The following is a 20,857-nucleotide window of genomic DNA, read 5'->3' as shown; positions in this document are numbered from 1 at the left end:
TGTAGTGACATTGGCAACATATCTAAATAAGTTACGCTAGAGAAGTTAAACGACCACGAAGGGACTCGAACCCTCAATCTTCTGATTCGAAGTCAGACGCCTTATCCATTAGGCCACGCGGTCTATGTAGAAGATCACAATAACTTGCAATTTAAGGCTAGCTTAATTTAATAATTTATATAGAGAATTACAATACCAGTCCATATGTATCCTGTATATGAGTGAATGAATTCAGTTTGAAGTTTGCAAATTAACACAACATCAGAGGGATGTAATATTGGGAGGATGTGGGTCTAGCCTACTTGATGTTATGACAATTAGGAAACTGTGTAATGGAAACCAAGTTTGACATCAGCTATATTGAAGTGCTAATATAGTCTTAACGAAAACTCAAACATGTCAATTGCTAGATACATTTAGCTGTAAGTCCAGTTCACAATATCAACACAAACTACATGGGAGAATGCAGTCTGCCATTAAGCAACTGTTGAGTTAAATAAATAAAAATTAAAACGGAGCTATAAAGTGCATTTAAAAAAACTATTGTCCTCATTGACAGATAAAACTCATTAAAGTGTTCAAAGCAAAGCAAACACAGAATGTTGATCCCTTCCCAATTTCTTTTGTCTGCCTGGTGACCACAAATAAGTAAGCGTTGTATTCAGCGCATGTGACAAAACATTTGATTTGAACAAGCATAGCAACCCAATTCCACTGATGCCTTCTGCATCGAAAGGGGACTATGGAGCCAATTGATCAGAAATACAGTGTAGATATTGTTAATGTTGTAAATGACTATTGTAGCTGAAAACGGCTGATTTTTAAAATGGAATATCTACATAGGCGTACAGAGGCCCATTATCAGCAACCATCGCTCCTGTGTTCCAATGGCACGTTGTGTTAGCTAATCCAAGTTTATCATCTTAAAAGGCTAATTGATCATTAGAAAACCCTTTTGCAATTATGTTAGCACAGCTGAAAACTGTTGTTCTGATTAAAGAAGCAATAAAACTGGCCTTCTTTAGACTAGTTGATTATCTGGAGCATCAGTATTTGTGGCAGGCTCAAAATGGCCAGACACAAAGACTTTCTTCTGAAACGCGTCAGTCTATTCTTGTTCTGTAGATTGCTTAGGGCTAACAAGATAAAGGTAAACTGTGCAGGCAAGGAGATTGAATCTAAAACAAGTGTAACTTATCTTGGTGTGTCCCTAGATCAATCCCTTTTCAATCCCAGATTGCTGCCAAAATTCTTTCTAAAATGGCAAACAAATGGACATTTTTGATATCGTAACAATAACGTAAACTCACTCACTTTTGAACATCGCCTTGGTCCGTACAATTTACCTTATTTTAGCGCCCCAAAAACGTAATACTTCCAGATCAACTGTAATGTCAATACCATTGTAAAGCACAATATCTCCCCTTTCCAACAGAATCAATTACATGACCCCCACGCTGCCCATTTCTCCATGATTCAAGAAGGCAATGAGCCCCGTCGGGTCTTTTTAAAAATGGTGTGTGGGAAATTTGCTTTTTTTCACTCGATCTGTCCAACTTATCACCATATTGCCTCTAAAATGAAAATAAAACACTATACAGAGTTTATATAATGTGTCATTACATACCTATTTGAAGGTTTGTGTGGAATTGGAATCAGGTTTTTAGGGCGGTGCTAAAGTGATCTTAGAAGTAAACAGCGGCTTTGAGAATGATGATCGCATGCAGTGATGATGCAAAAAATGACTAGGTATCCCCCCGTCATTTGTCCATTTCTTGTTTTTAAAGGATGAGAGAAGTGCTACACCTGGTGGAGAGAGATTGTAAGACAGATATGGTTACTTTATGCGTGCTGTACGTTACAGCATGACACATCACAATGTCCGTTTTTCCAACTTTTCTCCAATACTACAGAGCCATTACCATGTCGATCAACGCTTGAATAGAAACGTTGTTCACACCCCAGATTTTGAAGTCAACTACAGTCCCATTAGTTTTCTTTGTAGCCTCGTTTGAATGTTGCGGTTGTGCACATTTGTACGGAATGGGGTGAGTTTACGTTAGATATTTTAACATCAACGTGAAGAAAATGCTTGTCTCAACCTTGATTCCATGTCATTTTGATTATGTCTGCTCTGCTTGGTATAGTGGGCTATCAAAAATTTTTATCAGGTATATGCTGAATGTCCCGCCCAGGACCACATAGGGGTACTGGAGTTCCGGGAGGTGGGCTTGTTGCCTTTGGAGTCCAGAGTGGACCAACTTAAACTCAATCATATGTTTGACATCTTAATGATCGTGCCCCAGGTTATATGAAAAACCACGTTGATATGGTCTATAACCAACACAGTTACAATACCAGAGCTAGTGTTATGTCTTGTAAAATCAGTACTGCGTAAGAGTAAACAGTACTGCGAGGAGCACGTTTTTCTATACAGGCATTTGTCTATGGAATGGCTTCCCCCTGGAGATCAAGCAAAGAAAAAGTAGAAATTGCTTTAAAAAGCAGGCAACGGTTTTAATTTGTATAAGGTTGTCTTAAGTAAGAGAAACCACTCCACTGCCCCTTGTGACCCCTACTGCTTGTCGGGTGTATTGATTTGAAGGATCGGTATGATGTGCAATGGATAGATTGTTTTAATGCAAAATTAATATGGTTGATTTTTAAGGTAAGGAGGAAAAGTGCAGTGAATAGGGCCACTTTTTAGGATGTCAAAATAAATGAATGTATTTATGGTTGTTTGTAATTTTGGCTTGCCTTTTAATCATTATATGTGCTATTGTTTTTACCATTGAGGACCACTTTGGAAACAAGCGTTTTAATTCATACTTTCAAGTGATATCCTCTGGGTCCACATCGTACATTTTGTTGTATATGTCTGTTACCCAAAGTCAATTCAATTCAATACCAGTAGATGATGTAGAATAGGCTTGGGTTTTCAGGAAATTACTTGTGTGGGAATGATAAAGACACAGAAGAGCCTTGTCTAGAATAAAATAGAAAGTAAATGTGATTTAGGCCTATTCCGCTATCTAAATATGCCATGCTGTTGTGTGTTATTTAATGGCCAAATAATTGCATAATTTATTTTTATAACTGATTCGGGCTATTGTGGTGGTCATGTAACCTAATGAATCAAACTTTTTCCAGTATTTGGGAGCACTGACTAGGTCTTATATTAGGCATTCTGACTGTTGTATTAGTGAATTCCACTCTGTATTTAGGCTTGTTATAGCCATTTGCATTGCACAACCCCATCACGCAGAGTCTATATCCATATCAATAAATGAGACGAAAACGAAATATTGATTAAGTCTTGGCTATAACCTGTCCTGATTGAAATAGCCACGGGGTCCCAAATGGTCAAGACTATCTAAAGCCTATTCTTATTGCCGGATCTGTTTTCCCTATCAGCCCCTGCACGTGCTTCTTCAACTATTTTAAAATGTATTTAGAGGCCTGCGAGCTAGGGTTTATTTTTATTAAGGGGAGCCCTATACTAAAAACAGCTATAAAATGCAAGTTTTTATTTATTTTAATTGTATTTAATCTTTATTTAACTAGGCAAGTCAGTTAAGAACAAATTCTTATTTACAATGACAGCCTACCAAAAGGCCTCCTGCAGAGGTGGGGCTGAGATAAACCATTTTTTATTAAATAAACATTTTGGACAAAACACACATCATGACAAGAGAGACACAGCATCATTACATAAAGAGAGACCTACAGTAAGACAACAACATAGCATGGCAGCAACACATGACAACACAGCATAGTAACAATACAACATGACAACAACATGGTAGCAACACAAAACATGGTACGAACATTATTGGACTAAGACAACAGCACAAAGGGCAAGAAGGTAGACAACAATACATCACGCGAAGCCTCCACAACTGTCACTAAGAGTGTCCATGATTGAGTCTTTGAATGAAGAGATTGAGATAAAACTGTCTATATTGAATGTCTTTTGCAGCTCATTCCGGTCACCAGCTGCCGCAAACTGAAAAGAGGAGCGACCCAGGGATGTGTGTGTTGTATGTGGAGGATGAGGGCTGCAGTAGGTATTTCAGATAGGGGGGAGTGAGGCCTGAGAGGGTTTTATAAATAAGCATCAACCAGTGGGTCTTGCGACGGGCAAACAGAGATGACACAGTGATGTGTCCTATAAGGAGCATTGGTGGCAAATCTAATGGCCTAATGATAAAGAACATCTAGCTGCTAGAGAGCACCCTATCTATTAATTACGTCTCCATAATCTAGCATGGGTGGGATGGTCATCTGAATCAGAGTTAGTTTGTAACCAAGTCTAGATTTAACCTTAGCCTGCAGCTTTGATATGTGCTGAGAGAATGACACTGTACAGTCTAGCCATACTCCCAAGTACTTGTATGAGGTGACTACCTCAAGCTCTAAACCCTCAGAGGCAGTAATCACACTTGTGGCGAGAGGGGCGTTCTTCTTACTGAATCACATGACCTTTGTTCAGAACAAGGTTAATGGTAGAGAAATCTTGTTGGACACTGAGAAAGCTTTGTTGTAGAGCATTTAACCCAAAATCCGGGGGGCAGCAAAGTATAAGACTGTATCCTCTGCATATAAATGGATGAGAGAGCTTCCTACTACCTAAGCAATGTTGTTGATGTAAATTGAGAAGAGTGTGGGGCCTAGGATCCAGCCTTGGGGTACTCCCTTGGTGACAGGCAGTGGCTGAGACAACAGATGTTCTGATTTTATACACTGCACTCTTTGAGAGAGGTAGTTAGAAAACCAAGCCAAAGACCTCTCAGAGACACCAATACTCCTTAGCCGACCCACAAGAATGTAATGGTCTACCGTATCAAAAGCTTTTTGCCAAGTCAATAAAAAAAAGCAGCACACCATTGTTTAGAATCAAGGGTAATGGTGGCATCATTTAGGACCTTTAAGGCTGCAGTGACACATCCATAGCCTGAGCGGAAAGTAGATTGCATACCAGAGAGAATACTATAAACATCAAGAAAGCCAGTCAGTTGAAGTTTTTCCAACACTTGATCAACAGGGCCAAATAGAAATTGGCCTATAACAGTTAGGATCAGCTTGATCTCCCCTTTAAAATGATTCTGCAAGACACCAGCACCCAAAAGTATAGCCTAAATTGCAATGCCTACATGTTGAAGGCCTATTTTTTTAATTTGGATTGGCCTAAAATAAACATAGAATTATTATAGTGACAGGCTAAAGAACTTTGGATAATTTTGAATACACATGGATTTCAATAAACAACTGGATGACTGTTCTATTCTCTTTGATTTAGTTCCTATTGCAGCTCAGACAAATGACTGAAGGGATGACATACTGACTGACTGAACAGAAAGAAGGATGAATTAAATGTTCAAATATGTTGGAGTGACGAGTTGCACCTATCATGCATGCTCTGCACTATTTGGCTAGTAGGCAAAAAGGCCTACATTAAGGGTATAATGACTATGGCTGCATGCTTCCAGAAGGGCATCTTCTGAAGCTGAGGGCTGCTTTTCTGAAGGCGCATGGTGCTGTGGTGCTGCATGGAGATCACAAGCTCTTCAACTGGGCAGCAGTGTTGCGATGGAAGGAATAGCTTATACTGAGACTACCTAAAACCACTGCAACAGAGTTATTGTAAAGTTTGGGAATAAGCTTATGCCAGACTTAGCCTATGTTTAACCTCTCCCTTGTTAATTTCAAAGTCCATATGTTCATGATCCGATTCAAATAAATCATGTTATTCCACAGAATATGCTTTGGCAAGATGTTGTGATGAAATATTCTATAAAAACATTTTTTGAGTGGAAAACACTCCAGTGGTCATACATAACTCATAGATTCACCAAACATCTAATGTTAATCTGTTTCATTATTCCTGATAGATACCAGTGGTGGAAAAAGTACCCAATTGTCATCCTTGAGTAAAAGTAAAGATACCTGAATAGAAAATGATTCAAGTAAAAGTCACCCAGTAAAATACTACTTGAGTAAAAGTCTAAAAGTATTTGGTTTGAAATACACTTAAGTGTCGAAAGTAAATGTAATTGCAAAAATGTACTTACAGTGGGGCAAAAAAGTATTTAGTCAGCCACCAATTGTGCAAGTTCTCCCACTTAAATATATGAGAGGCCTGTAATTTTCATCATAGGTTCACTTCAACTATGACAGACAAAATTAGAAGAAAAAAAATCCAGAAAATCAAATTGTAGGATTTTTAATGAATTTATTTGCAAATTATGGTGGAAAATAAGTATTTGGTCACCTACAAACAAGCAAGATTTCTGGCTCTCACAGACCTGTAACTTCTTCTTTAAGAGGCTCCTCTGTCCTCCACTCGTTACCTGTATTAATGGCACCTGTTTGAACTTGTTATCAGTATAAAAGACACCTGTCCACAACCTCAAACAGTCACACTCCAAACTCCACTATGGCCAAGACCAAAGAGCTGTCAAAGGACACCAGAAACAAATTGTAGACCTGCACCAGGCTGGAAGACTGAATCTGCAATAAGTAAGCAGCTTGGTTTGAAGAAATCAACTGTGGGAGAAATTATTAGGAAATGGAAGACATACAAGACCACTGATAATCTCCCTTAATCAGGGGCTCCATGCAAGAACTCACCCCGTGGGGTCAAAATGATCACAAGAACGGTGAGCAAAAATCCCAGAACCACACAGGGGGACCTAGTGAATGACCTGCAGAGAGCTGGGACCAAAGTAACAAAGCCTACCATCAATAACACACTACGCCGCCAGGGACTCAAATCCTGCAGTGCCAGACGTGTCCCCCTGCTTAAGCCAGTACATGTCCAGGCCTGTCTGATGTTTGCTATAGAGCATTTGCATGATCCAGAAGAAGATTGGGAGAATGTCATATGGTCAGATGAAACCAAAATATAACTTTTTGGTAAAAACTCAACTCGTCGTGTTTGAGAGGACAAAGAATGCTGAGTTGCATCCAAAGAACACCATACCTACTGTGAAGACTGGGGGTGGAAACATCATGCTTTGGGCTGTTTTTCTGCAAAGGGACCAGGACGACTGATCCGTGTAAAGGAAATATTGAATGGGACCATGTATCGTGAGATTTTGAGTGAAAATCTCCTTCCATCAGCAAGGGCATTGAAGATGAAACGTGGCTGGGTCTTTCAACATGGCAATGATCCCAAACACACCGCCCGGGCAACGAAGGAGTGGCTTCGTAAGAAGCATTTCAAGGTCCTGGAGTGGCCTTGCCAGTCTCCAGATCTCAACCCCATAGAAAATCTTTGGAGGGAGTTGACATCACTGCTCTAGAGGAGATCTGCATGGAGGAATGGGCCAAAATACCAGCAACAGTGTGTGAAAACCTTGTGAAGACTTACAGAAAACGTTTGACCTCTGTCATTGCCAACAAAGGGTATATAACAAAGTATTGAGATAAACTTTTGTTATTGACCAAATACTTATTTTCCACCATAATTTGCAAATAAATTAATTAAAAATCCTATAATGTGATTTTCAGGATTTCTTTTCCTTCTCATTTTGTCGGTCATAGTTGAAGTGTACCTATGATGAAAATTACAGGCCTCTCTCATCTTTTTAAGTGGGAGAACTTGCACAATTGGTGGCTGACTAAATATTTTTTTGCCCCACTGTATGTATCAAAAGTAAAATAATACATAATTTCAAATTCCTTATATTAAGCAAACCATATGGCACAATTGTTCGTGTTTTTTTTAATTTACAGATAGCCAAGGGCACACTCCAACACTCAGGCATCATTCAAAAACAGAGCATTTGTGTTTAGTGAGTCCGGCCAGATCAGAGGCAGTAGAGGTGACCAGGGATGTTCTCTTGATAAGTGTAACGAGTACTTTTGAGTGTCAGGTAAAATGTATGGAGTAAAAAGTACATAATTTTCTTTAGGAATGTAGTGAAGTAAAGGTTCTCAAAAATATAAATAATAAAGTGAAGTACAGATACCACACAAAACTACTTAAGTAGTACCTTAAAGTATTTTTACTTAAGTACTTTACACCACTGGTATATATTACTGATTATGATTGCAGACAGGGCCCAGTGAGTGGAATGGTGCAATATTGAATTAGTCATATTTTGATAAGGTGCATGCATGGGGATGTCCACGTCACCCAGAGATTTATCCATGCAGTAGAGATGCACCTAGCGGACTGAAACTTCACTGTTGTAGGCATATTTCAGCTAGTGCTATCTAGACTTGCACTGGCAAACAAACCATTACATTAGCTATCTAAATGTGAAGTAAATTCAACTGAGGAGTAATAGAAAATGGAGACTTAAATTGAAAATGTGCAGCATACCCCTTTCCGGTTTCCCTGACTTCTATTTTGTATATACTGTGTTGTGCTTGTTCGGGTAACACTCCTCACAGGACGTTTGCTGTACGTTTTTTTGTTGGTGAGATGAAACTGCCAAAACTGTGAAAGGTATTATTGTATGTCAGAATTGCAACACAAGATTTGTTCAAGCTTAAAATGTTAATCCGTAATCGTAACATGGTGCTTTGTATGTGCGCAGATTACATTTTGTTTCACGCATGGCTTTTCTTACGATCCTAACAATTTACGTATGGATTTTCTTACGATTGTAACGATACGTGCAGTACCAGTCAAAAGTTTGGACACACCTACTCATTCAAGGTTTTTTCTTAATTTTTTTTACTATTTTCTACATTGTAGAATAATAGTGAAGAAATCAAAACTATGAAATAACACACGGAATCATGTAGTAACCAAAAAAGTGTTAAACAAATCAAAATATATATTTGATTCTTCAAAGTAGCCATCCTTTGCCTTGATGACAGCATTGCACACTCTTGGCATTCTGTCAACCAAGTTCATGAGGTAGTCACCTGGAATGCATTTCAATGAATATGTGTGCCTTGACAAAAGTCAATTTGTGGAATTTCTTTCCTTCTTAATGCGTTTGAGCCAATCAGTTGTGTTGTGACAAGGTAGGGGTGGTAAACAGAAGATAGCCCTATTTGGCAAAAGACCAAGTCCATATTATGGCAAGGACAGCTCAAATAATCAAAGAGAAACAACAGTCAATCATTACTTTAAGACATGGTCAGTCAATACAGAACATTTCAAGAACTTTGAAAGTTTCTTCAAGTGCGGTTGTAAAAACCATCAAGCGCTATGACGAAACTGGCTCTCATGAGGACAGCCACAGAAAAGTAAGACCCAGAGTTATCTCTGCTGCAGAGAATAAGTTCATTTGAGTCACCAGCCTCAGAAATTGCAGCCCAAATAACTTGCTTCACAGAGTTCAAGTAACAGACACATGTCAACATCAACTGTTCAGAGGAGACTGAGTGAATCAGGCCTTCATGGTCGAATTGCTGCAAAGAAACCACTACTAAGAATAAGAGACTTGTTTGGGCCAAGAAACACGAGCAATGGACATTAGACTGGTGGAAATCTGTCCTTTGGTCTGATGAGTCCAAATTTGAGATTTTTGGTTCCAACCACCTTGTCTTTGTGAGGTGCGGCGTAGGTGAGAGGATGATCTCTACATGTGGTTCCCACCGTGAAGCATGGAGGAGGTGTGATGGTGTGTGATTTATTTAGAATTCTAGGCACAGTTAACCAGCACAGCTACCACAGTATTCTGCAGTTATACGCCATCCCATCTGGATTGCGCTTAGTGGGACTATCATTTGTTTTTCAACAGGACAATGACCCAACACACCTCCAGGCTGTGTAAGGGCTATTTCACCAAGAAGGAGAGTGATGTAGTGCTACATCAGATGACCTGGCCTCCACAATCACCTGACCTCAATCCAATTGAGATGGTTTGGAATGAGTTGGACCGAGTGAAGGAAAAGCAGCCAACAAGTGGGAACTCCTTCACGACTGTTGGAAAAGCATTTTCCTCATGAAACTGGTTAGGAGAATGCCAAGAGTGTGCAAAGCGGTCATCACGGCAAAGGGTGGCTACTTTGAAGAATCTCTGGTTACTACATGATTCCATATGTGTTGTTTCATAGTTTTGATGTCTTCACTATTATTCTACAATGTAGAAAATTGTTTAAAAAAAAGAAAGAAAAGCCCTTGAATGAGTAGGTGTGTCCAAACTTTTCACGGGTACTGTACGTTCAATCTTATGGCAGGTATCTGGCTCCATAGAGGACGGGCATCGAAAGAGGACCAGAGGGAGGATGGTGAAAGAGCGAAGGGGATGTGTATCTCGTTTCTAGAAAATAATCTAGCCAACAGATGGCAGCAGTGTGGTACAGGCTGGGTATCTGGGTACCAGTCTCTCTAGCGTTCCACTTCTTGTACTCTTTTTTTTTTGTCATGTGACATGTGACATGGAGTACCAAGAGTGGAATGTAATAACTGAACAGAGACTGGCAAACAGACTAGGGTTAATGTAGAGCCAGGTATGAATAATGATGTGTACCCTGCTGCTCAGACTTTAGGATAAGGCATACACGATCATTTGGCAGATTTTCTATGTGGGTCACTGAACGCATATTGGCACAGAACGACAGGGAGTAGATAAGATCACACAGCAGAGACGGACAATCCTCCTCTTTATCTCTTCATTAGATTGTTAGCTTTCTGATTGGCAGCGTCGATGCGGGATACATTGAGAATGGCCTGTAAAAACAACACATTAGGTTCATGTTCAACACAGAATTGGTCATCTATTGCTATTGAATAAATAGCTGTATGGCAGGTACTATAGGACTGACCTTGCCCTGAATGCGGTCAATCTGGACATTCTGCGTGTCGATCTCATTGCCCATGTCCAGTGCCATGCTCTTCAGGTTGCCTATAATGCTGCCTACATGTCCCAGATTCTCCTCCATCTCATCTTCGCGTGCATCATTTGTCACCCTGACAGAAAGATAAGACAGAAATACAGATAAAGAGAAAACACACCGGCAGAATGTAGAATTTGCAGATGTCAGTTTGTACATTTAACATACAGTGCCTTGCGAAAGTATTCGGCCCCCTTGAACTTTGCGACCTTTTGCCACATTTCAGGCTTCAAACATAAAGATATAAAACTGTATTTTTTTGTGAAGAATCAACAACAAGTGGGACACAATCATGAAGTGGAACGACATTTATTGGATATTTCAAACTTTTTTAACAAATCAAAAACTGAAAAATTGGGCGTGCACAATTATTCAGCCCCCTTAAGTTAATACTTTGTAGCGCCACCTTTTGCTGCGATTACAGCTGTAAGTTGCTTGGGGTATGTCTCTATCAGTTTTGCACATTAAGAGACTGACATTTTTTCCCATTCCTCCTTGCAAAACAGCTCGAGCTCAGTGAGGTTGGATGGAGAGCATTTGTGAACAGCAGTTTTCAGTTCTTTCCACAGATTCTCGATTGGATTCAGGTCTGGACTTTGACTTGGCCATTCTAACACCTGGATATGTTTATTTTTGAACCATTCCATTGTAGATTTTGCTTTATGTTTTGGATCATTGTCTTGTTGGAAGACAAATCTCTGTCCCAGTCTCAGGTCTTTTGCAGACTCCATCAGGTTTTCTTCCAGAATGGTCCTGTATTTGGCTCCATCCATCTTCCCATCAATTTTAACCATCTTCCCTGTCCCTGCTGAAGAAAAGCAGGCCTAAACCATGATGCTGCCACCACCATGTTTGACAGCGGGGATGGTGTGTTCAGCTGTGTTGCTTTTACGCCAAACATAACGTTTTGCATTGTTGCCAAAAAGTTCAATTTTGGTTTCATCTGACCAGAGCACCTTCTTCCACATGTGTCTCCCAGGTGGCTTGTGGCAAACTTTAAACAACACTTTTTATGGAAAATCTTTAAGAAATGGCTTTCTTCTTGCCACTCTTCCATAAAGGCCAGATTTGTGCAATATACGACTGATTGTTGTCCTATGGACAGAGTCTCCCACCTCAGCTGTAGATCTCTGCAGTTCATCCAGAGTGATTATGGGCCTCTTGGCTGCATCTCTGATCAGTCTTCTCCTTGTATGAGCTGAAGGTTTAGAGGGACGGCCAGGTCTTGGTAGATTTGCAGTGGTCTGATACTCCTTCCATTTCAATATTATCGCTTGCACAGTGCTCATTGGGATGTTTAAAGCTTGGGAAATCTTTTTGTATCCAAATCCGGCTTTAAACTTCTTCACAACAGTATCTCGGACCTGCCTGGTGTGTTCCTTGTTCTTCATGATGCTCTCTGCGCTTTTAACGGACCTCTGAGACTATCACAGTGCAGGTGCATTTATACGGAGACTTGATTACACACAGGTGGATTGTATTTATCATTATTAGTCATTTAGGTCAACATTGGATCATTCAGAGATGCTCACTGAACTTCTGGAGAGAGTTTGCTGCACTGAAAGTAAAGGGGCTGAATAATTTTGCACGCCCAATTTTTCCGTTTTTGATTTGTTAAAAAAGTTTGAAATATCCAATAAATGTCGTTCCACTTCATGATTGTGTCCCACTTGTTGTTGATTCTTCACAAAAAAAATACAGTTTTATATCTTTATGTTTGAAGCCTGAAATGTGGCAAAAGGTCGCAAAGTTCAAGGGGGCCGAATACTTTCGCAAGGCACTGTAAGTTTCAGTACATCATTGTTTTCGGAAGGCGTGTTTTCCTTGCATCCAGGGAGGGGCATAGGTTTGTATAAATGTCCTCTGTTTGGCCAGGTGCTCCTACCGCACATGACAGGTGACTGGTCCTATATGTCAATGTGTTATAGACAAGAGTAAATATCCCCCGGCTGCCACACACAGCCTCTGTTAGGTACACAGTCCTTGGTGCTATAAATGAGCAAGTATTTTCAATGGCCAAATTCATCAGAAAATACTTGTAAACCAAAAAATATGTGCAGGCTGCATCAGAGTTCAAGATTTTTTTCTGGATCAAAAAAAGGCTTCGGTGGCTGTTGTGTCGGAAAGGATCTTTGTGTTTTAAAGCCAATTTCTAGCAATTTTACAAATTTTTCCATCGACCTGAGAGAAATGTTGCAGTTTCAAAGATAATTTCCTGCAACTCTATACATTCTGCTATGAAGCTGAGTGAACATTTAGCAGTTTTAAGCTCATTTGTGTTCTTATGCTCAAACATTACAATGAAATCTAAATTCCTGAATTCATCATTTTTGTCTATTAAAATTAAATACGTTTTTTCAGTTTTTTTTAATGTTTTTTTTTTACGCTGTTTGGAATTAGCGGCCCAAGACTTTTCTATGGAGAAATTTTTTGAATTATTAGCCCATATCCATAATGGTGTGATATAGGCCTACTGTATGTGTGTACAACAAAAATAAGCTGTCGTTCTCTTAGGAATAGTGAGGGCATGTGCACGTCTTTGAGTATTGGGATTTGTTGCCTTGCTATTGGGGTTGTCATGCCATTGACCATTATTACTTGCTTATGTAGCCTCCGCTCATGATCATCTGCTCTCTCTCATCCACCACGCGTGAGGACGGTTGCCCGGACACCACCCCATCCTGGTTGTTCCCCCACACCTTCTTATAGGCACCACTCTCCTCAAAGTCCTTCAGCCTATGCAGAGGCACAGACAGGACAGAGCACATCAGACAGCCATACACACAAATCTTCATACCACAGTACATTGTGTTAACTCAAGAGTACAACAAAGGGTCACCTGCATGAAATAAACACAACTTATGATCTTAAGCCAAGCAAGAAGGAGTCTTATGCGCAACAACTGGCAAACAAACTGTAAAGACCGGCACACAGACATGCACATTAATACTTGAGGAAGGAACCATGTTATCCCCATCTGCTCCTGACACTCATGACCCCTCCCACCTGCCAACACCTACTTATCACAGGAACACAGACCGCAGCATTTGCCCAGGTCTGTGAGGTTCTTTTCAGCCTCCTTCATATCCGAGTTGATCTGGTCCAGGCCCTCCTCAATCCGCTCCAGTTGCTCTGGACAACGCAAAACGTGAGGGAAGGGTAGGAATGGGAGAGGTGGAGGAAAGTGGGGAGAATGAGGGAGAACGTAATATAACACAAAACTGTTCTATCACCAAAGCCCCCAACTGACAAAGGAAAGCCAGCGGTCAAGCATAATGCAATTGCACAAATATGGTATGTGCAAACCCCAAAACTGAGAACAGGACACAAATGATTTAATAATGGTACACACAGGTCCATAAAATGTCTGGTATTGTGTTAGTAGAAGCTGTATTGTTTGTAAAATATAAATGTTTTGGGACATGACCATCATTTTCTTGTAGTTAACTTTGCTACAGACTTCTAGTCACCCAATCTCATAATGGAGCAAAACAAAAACAGACACAAAATGAATCATGGACTGGAGCAGAGGCGGGATGGATGGACAGACAGACTGTCTGGTTGCCGGTTGGCCTGACGGGCACTCAGGTGACACACAAATGACAGGTGTCCACAGAGCAGGGCAGACCTACTTGATGCGGGGCCAGATGCACAGGCCACAACACTTGGCCATGTCAGTGAGGTTTTTCTCAGCCTCTTTCATATCCTTGTTGATTTGATCCATCCCCCCATCGATGCGGTCCAGTTGCTCTGCCCATATGGGGCAGGTGGAGAACATGAGTAGGGTGGATAGGAGAGACACAGGAGGGAACACACACATACAGTACATACACACAAAAGCAGACACACACATAGCCTACACTCATCTAGTATACTGACAAAAACATGAGCACCCACGTATGGATATACACACAAGAACAAGGACCCTCTAAGGTTTCTTTTGTAAGATTGACATCGATGTGTCCACATCTTCCAATGGGAGAAAATGATTATATAACGTCCATTTCATTACCTCCTTGTTCGTCCAGCATGACCAGGGCCCGTATTCCTGAATCTTTGCTCTGTTGAGATCAGAAATGGCATTAGATTAGATTCACCATAATGTGGCTATAATGTTCATGATTTTTGCATTGAATCAAATTAAGACTCTTCGGTTAAAGGACTGAATGAATGGAGTACATTATCGGTAGGCTGCCAAAAGAAATCAACCAGAGATGCTGTGATTATAATGACGACGACGTGTCATTATTAGGGATTTGGTCAACAGAGGCAGAGTGAGTGGCAGGTGCTGAGTCTCCCATACCTCCTCTACTAGCTGCATCATACGACGGGTACTCTCCAGGGACTGGATGAGAAGGGTCAGAGAGACAGGACACCATTAGAGGATTGAGTTACCTTAGATACAGGACTAAAAACATAAACAGACTCATTTCAGTGGTCTGTGTGCCAAGAATGTGTTTGTACAGAATGCTGGGGCCTTTCTCCAGGGAATTTGCTGATGCTGAAGTAATTGGACTGGGAATTAGATGTGATGTGCTGTAAGTGACCTTTACTCAAGGGAAAAAACCCTCTGGGAGAGTGGCTTAGGGTGATGTCACTGTGTAATCCCTTGATATTGCAACTCTGAAAACAATGCCCGGGTATGGCAGGTAACCTTTTCTATAGCTCCAGGCATGATTTACCCTTTATCGTGGGGGCCAATGGTCAACAGCCAACGGCTATGGGGAAATTGTGTATTGATCTTAAAAAAGTGCAACTGAACCTTCTGTTGTTGATATTTCAAAGTTAAAGAAGTTAGTGCTCTTGAGATGATATGTGACATTACCTCATCTGTTACCTGGTTGGCCCTCCTCTGCAGCTCCTCCTGCTCTGTCCTCACGGGCGAGTCGGCAGCCATCTTGCCTGACATCTGCAGAAGCCGCGGAAGGACAGCACAGTCTGTCTGGTTTGCTCAGGAGCCTCTTTCCCAAGAAGCAAGGCTAGTGCATCAGGTGGCTTTGACACCAGTCCTGGTAAAGACAATGAAAACAGTGCAACAGTGCAGAGCTCTTTATGGGCAGTTTTTGTGCAGAGTACAGTAATTAGAAAATCTAGGCAGTATCACCCAGAAAATGTCCTCTCTAATTACCCATTGCTCTTTGAGTGAGCTTGAGGACATGGAACAATACTATTAAGGACACATTGGATCAGTCATGATTTCAACATGATCTGTTGGTTCAACTCTGTGGCTGCACAGCCTTTCTCTCAGCCGCCATTGGAGCCCCATAGTTCTGAAAACCTGAATATTTGCACCTGGCATATCAGTTTGATCACTGAATTTTCTACCCTGCTTGTTTTCTCCTCACCCCTCTCCATCCCCACTCGACTCTGTGCCTCTACTGCCTATACTTTCAGATCATATTCCATTCATTGCTTAACATAATTGGTGCCTATTTCACAAAACCTCTCTTGTTCCTCAGACTCTTTCACCTACAGTACATGCATCTCACATACACTCCTTCCATTCTGTTGTGAGGGAGTCGAGATGACAGTGCACCATGCAGCAGCCTCCTTATAATTACCATTAATCACCACCTGCCTCACCCAGGCAACATGCTGAGAGACAAGAGGAGAGGGAGAGAAAGAAATGGAGAGAGAAAAAGAGGGAGAGAGGTGGGGGAGGGAGGAAGACAGAAGGAAAGAAAAGAGACAACCAGAACTAACAACAGTATGTTTTGTCTGGGAATGAAGGGCTGCAAAGATTGTGACAAGTACTGTATATATGATGACGGTTAGAAGTTGTTGTATAAGGATGGGTGCACCTCAGCCACGCTCAAGGTTCTAAACGATATCATAACCGCCATCGATAAAAGACAATACTGTGCAGCCGTCTTCATCGACCTGGCCAAGGCTTTTGACTCTGAGAATGCGGTGATTGACATCGGCAGACTCAACAGCCTTGGTTTCTCAAATGACTGCCTCGCCTGGTTCACCAACTACTTCTCAGATAGAGTTCAGTGTGTCAAATCAGAGGGCCTGTTGTCCAGACCTCTGGCAGTCTCTATGGGGGTGCCACAGGGTTCAATTCTCGGGCCGACTCTTTTCTCTGTATACATCAATGATGTCGCTTTTGCTGCTGGTGATTCTCTGATCCACCTTTACGCAGACAACACCATTATGTATACTTCTGGCCCCTCTTTGGACACTGTGTTAACAAACCTCCAGACAAGATTCAATGTCGTACAACACTCCTTCCGTGGCCTCCAACTGCTCTTAAATGCAAGTAAAACTAAATGCATGCTCTTCAACCGATCGCTGCCTGCACCCGCCCGCCCGTCTAGCATCACTACTCTGGACGGCTCTGACTTAGAATATGTGGACACCTACAAATACCTAGGTGTCTGGTTAGACTGTAAACTCTCCTTCCAGACTCACATTAAGCATCTCCAATCCAAAATTAGATATAGAATCGGCTTCCTATTTCGCAACAAAGCATCCTTCACTCATGCTGCCAAACATACCCTCGTAAAACTGACTTCCCTACCAATCCTTGACTTTGGCGATGTCATTTACAAAATAGCCTCCAACACTCTACTCAGCAAATTGGATGTAGTCTATCACAGTGCCATCCGTTTTGTCACCAAAGCCCCATATACTACCCAACACTGCAACCTGTATGCTCTCGTTGGCTGGCCCTCGCTTCATATTCGTCGCCAAACCCACTGGCTCCAGGTCATCTATATGTCTTTGCTGGGTAAAGCCCCGCCTTATCTCAGCTCACTGGTCACCATAGCAGCACCCAGCCATAGCACACGCTCCAGCCGGTATATTTCACTGGTTATCCCCAAAGCCAACTCCTCCTTTGGCCGCCTTTCCTTCCAGTTCTCTGCTGCCAATGACTGGAACGAATTGCACAAATCACTGAAGCTAGTGTCTTATATCTCCCTCACTAACTTTAAGCATCAGCTGTAAGAGCAGTTTACCGATCATTGCACCTGTACACAGCCCAACTGTAAATAGCCGATCCAACTACCTCATCCCTACTTGCACCTTCATCTTCTGCACATCTATCACTCCAGTGTTTAATTGTAAAATTGTAATTATTTCGCTACTATGGTCCATTTGTTGCCTTACCTCCCTAATCTTACTACATTTGCACACACTGTTTATAGATGTTTCTATTGTGTTATTGACTGTACATTTGTTTATCCCATGTGTAACTGTGTTTTTTGTGTCGCACTGCTTTGCTTTATCTTGGCCAGGTTATAGTTGTAAATGAAAACTTGTTCTCAACTGAACTACCAGGTTAACTAAAGGTGAAATCACTGACGTGATCTTCCTGTCTGGGTTGGCGCACCCCCTTGGGTTGTGCCGTGGCGGAGATCTTTGTGGGCTATACTCAGCCTTGTCTCAGGATGGTAAGTTGGTGGTTAAAGATATCCCTCTAGTGGTGTGGGGGCTGTGCTTTGGCAAAGTGGGTGGGGTTATATCCTGCCTGTTTGGCCCTGTCCGGGGGTATCGTCAGATGGGACCACAGTGTCTCCTGACCCCTCCTGTCTCAGCCTCCAGTATTTATGCTGCAGTAGTTTATGTGTCGGGGGGCTAGGGTCAGTCTGTTATATCTCGAGTATTTCTCCTGTCTTATCCGGTGTCCTGTGTGAATTTAAGTATGCTCTCTCTAATTCTCTCTTTCTCTCTTTCTTTCTCTCTCTCGGAGGACCTGAGCCCTAGGACCATGCCTCAGGACTACCTGGCATGATGACTCCTTGCTGTCCCCAGTCCACCTGGCCGTGCTGCTGCTCCAGTTTCAACTGTTCTGCCTGCGGCTATGGAACCCTGACCTGTTCACCGGACGTGCTACCTGTCCCAGACCTGCTGTTTTAAACTCTCTAGAGACAGCAGGAGCGGTAGAGCTACTCTGAATGATCGGCTATGAAAAGCCAACTAACATTTACTCCTGAGGTGCTGACCTGTTGCACCCTTGACAACTACTGTGATTATTATTATTTGACCATGCTGGTCATTTATGAACATTTGAACATCTTGGCCATGTTCTGTTATAATCTCCACCCGGCACAGCCAGAAGAGGACTGGCGAACCCTCATAGCCTGGTTCCTCTTTAGGTTTCTTCCTAGGTTCCTCTCTAGGTTTCTTCCTAGGTTTTGGCCTTTCTAGGGAGTTTTTCCTAGCCACCGTGCTTCTACACCTGCATTGCTTGCTGTTTGGGGTTTTAGGCTGGGTTTCTGTACAGCACTTTGTGACATCAGCTGATGTAAGAAGGGCTATATAAATACATTTGATTTGATTTTGATTTGAACTAAAAAAATAAATAAAAGGATGCCCATATGAAAAGCTGGTTTTCTGTGGAGTCACACCTGGAATGAGACTTTGAGAACTTTGAACCAGAGCTGTTTTATCTCCGTGCAGATTTCCTGTCTCCTGCCCTTGATTCAATGACCACTGTATCTGCTGTACCAGATAGACAGATGAGTGAGACAGACAATACATCTCAACCAAAGGCTTCCTGTTGCACTCCCACTCACCCACCTACGCATCACATCGTTGATGGTCATGACAGCCATTTTGACAACTCACGAGGGAGACATATAACAGGGTTGCCTATCTTTTAGACACAGAACTTACTCTATTAAAAAAAGCTGTGAAGTATTATGTGCAACACGTGCCTGATTTCGTATGCTTAAATAGAAGAACAGAACGAATATGAAAGAAAGTCACAGTCCCAATCCACATAGTTATAGGACAAGCAGAGGAAGTAAGTTAGGGTGTTCTCATAGCACGTTTGAGGAACGAATAAAACAGAAGGGCTGAAATGAGACAAGAATGCTGATTCATAGCATAGGAAAATCCCCTAAAATTTTAGGGGGAAATTCGCACCTTTTTGGCATGTTTTTGATGCATTTTAAAAGGCTGCTTAAGTGGTGGTGTAGGGTGTAATATTATCTTCCATGAGTGCACAGTTGCTTGATGAAGTGCAAGTTGTCATGCCACCCACCAACCCCCCCGTAACCCACACTAAAGGATACCCCTGGTCATGCGCTATAAACTGAGTGACCACTATGGATGAATAGCCTATGTACATTACATAGCCAATGCCTAACCTATCAGAAGGAACATATCTGAATATTGGATTCCCCTCAAATTCAACAGATGACAAACTTGTGAAAGTATCATACAGTGTCTGATTCTGAACACAATGTGTGTGTTTATTTGACAACATGTGTGTTTGCCAACCCGCTCAGAGCTATATATTTGTCTAACGTTAACCTGCTGTAAATGTCAACCTGCATGGCCCCTGAAAAGGACAGAGATGAGTGTCCACTGCAGAACATGGCTTCTGACATCACGGATCATGGCTACCCACTGAAGAGGACTGCCACCATAGTAATTACCACTGATTAGTAAATACCGTTAATTCTACACCCCTACTAGAATAATAATCTACCCCCCTACACTAAAACACTAATAAGACAATATGATGTTATAGAAACATGTTTTCAAGAAGAGCATTGATCACCTCATCAAGGACTGGGCAGCTACAAGGAATGGGAGGATTCAGCTAATTGTGTTTCATGAGACCTATTATTGAAATGTTCACATAGTACCAAGTAACATGCATGTTTGTTTACATCAAGAATAGATACTTATATTTTTGATTTTGTATTTAACTTTCACAAACGTATCAAACAGTGGATTTAGCCAGTCTTTGTTGTAACTCTTTTAGGCCTTAAATAAATAGATAAACAGTGTTGATGCGTTGGGTCAAGCTTAGCCTCCACATAGCCTATATTATTATATAAAAACCACCTACGTCTATAAAGTGATAAACACTGTTAAATCGCCTCTAAACTTACCTTTAACTTAATGTATATGGGTGGTCGTGTTTGCCTCGACTTTGCCCAACAATCCACTGGAACATCCGTCACCTGTTTGTTCATTGATCTACCCGGTCCCTCTGCATCATCTCGAAGGTTTTTGTTCCTGCCTTCCAGGTCCGCTCTGCCCCCAGGTAAGTCCGATGACACGCCCCGATTACCACCCACTCACCCAATTGGTGGCT

General features: G+C 41.6%; 1 protein-coding gene and 1 non-coding gene across 2 annotated transcripts; both read right to left on the bottom strand.

The window, feature by feature from the left end:
• Positions 1–50: 50 nt before the first annotated feature.
• On the bottom strand, positions 51–123 carry trnar-ucg (transfer RNA arginine (anticodon UCG)). Its single transcript has one exon. It is a non-coding gene; the product is annotated as a tRNA-Arg (tRNA).
• Positions 124–10,049: 9,926 nt separating this feature from the next.
• Positions 10,050–20,780, bottom strand: LOC139386361 (synaptosomal-associated protein 25-like). The gene is made up of 8 exons (XM_071131899.1): positions 20,652–20,780; positions 15,626–15,809; positions 15,104–15,145; positions 14,813–14,861; positions 13,821–13,932; positions 13,399–13,536; positions 10,732–10,876; positions 10,050–10,636 (listed from the first exon to the last, which is right to left on the bottom strand). The coding sequence occupies exons 2-8, from the start codon at positions 15,707–15,709 to the stop codon at positions 10,571–10,573; spliced, it is 636 nt and encodes a 211-aa protein (XP_070988000.1). The 5' UTR covers positions 15,710–15,809; positions 20,652–20,780; the 3' UTR covers positions 10,050–10,570.
• Positions 20,781–20,857: the final 77 nt, after the last annotated feature.

The sequence above is a fragment of the Oncorhynchus clarkii genome, chromosome 27, assembly GCF_045791955.1.
Source record: "Oncorhynchus clarkii lewisi isolate Uvic-CL-2024 chromosome 27, UVic_Ocla_1.0, whole genome shotgun sequence".
Lineage (NCBI taxonomy): Eukaryota > Metazoa > Chordata > Actinopteri > Salmoniformes > Salmonidae > Oncorhynchus > Oncorhynchus clarkii.
The sequence above is the reverse complement of the archived record's forward strand: the minus strand, read 5'-3'. Positions and strand labels throughout refer to the sequence as shown.

Bases quoted from the DNA above. Each gene is read 5' to 3' on its own strand.
- LOC139386361 (XM_071131899.1), bottom strand. From the start codon at position 15,709: ATGTCAGGCAAGATGGCTGCCGACTCGCCCGTGAGGACAGAGCAGGAG. The intron at 14,862-15,103 runs GTATGGGAGACT...TGATCTCAACAG, and splicing joins TGATGCAGCTAGTAGAGGAG to AGCAAAGATTCAGGAATACG. The intron at 13,933-14,812 runs GTAATGAAATGG...TGCGTTGTCCAG, and splicing joins CATGCTGGACGAACAAGGAG to AGCAACTGGAGCGGATTGAG.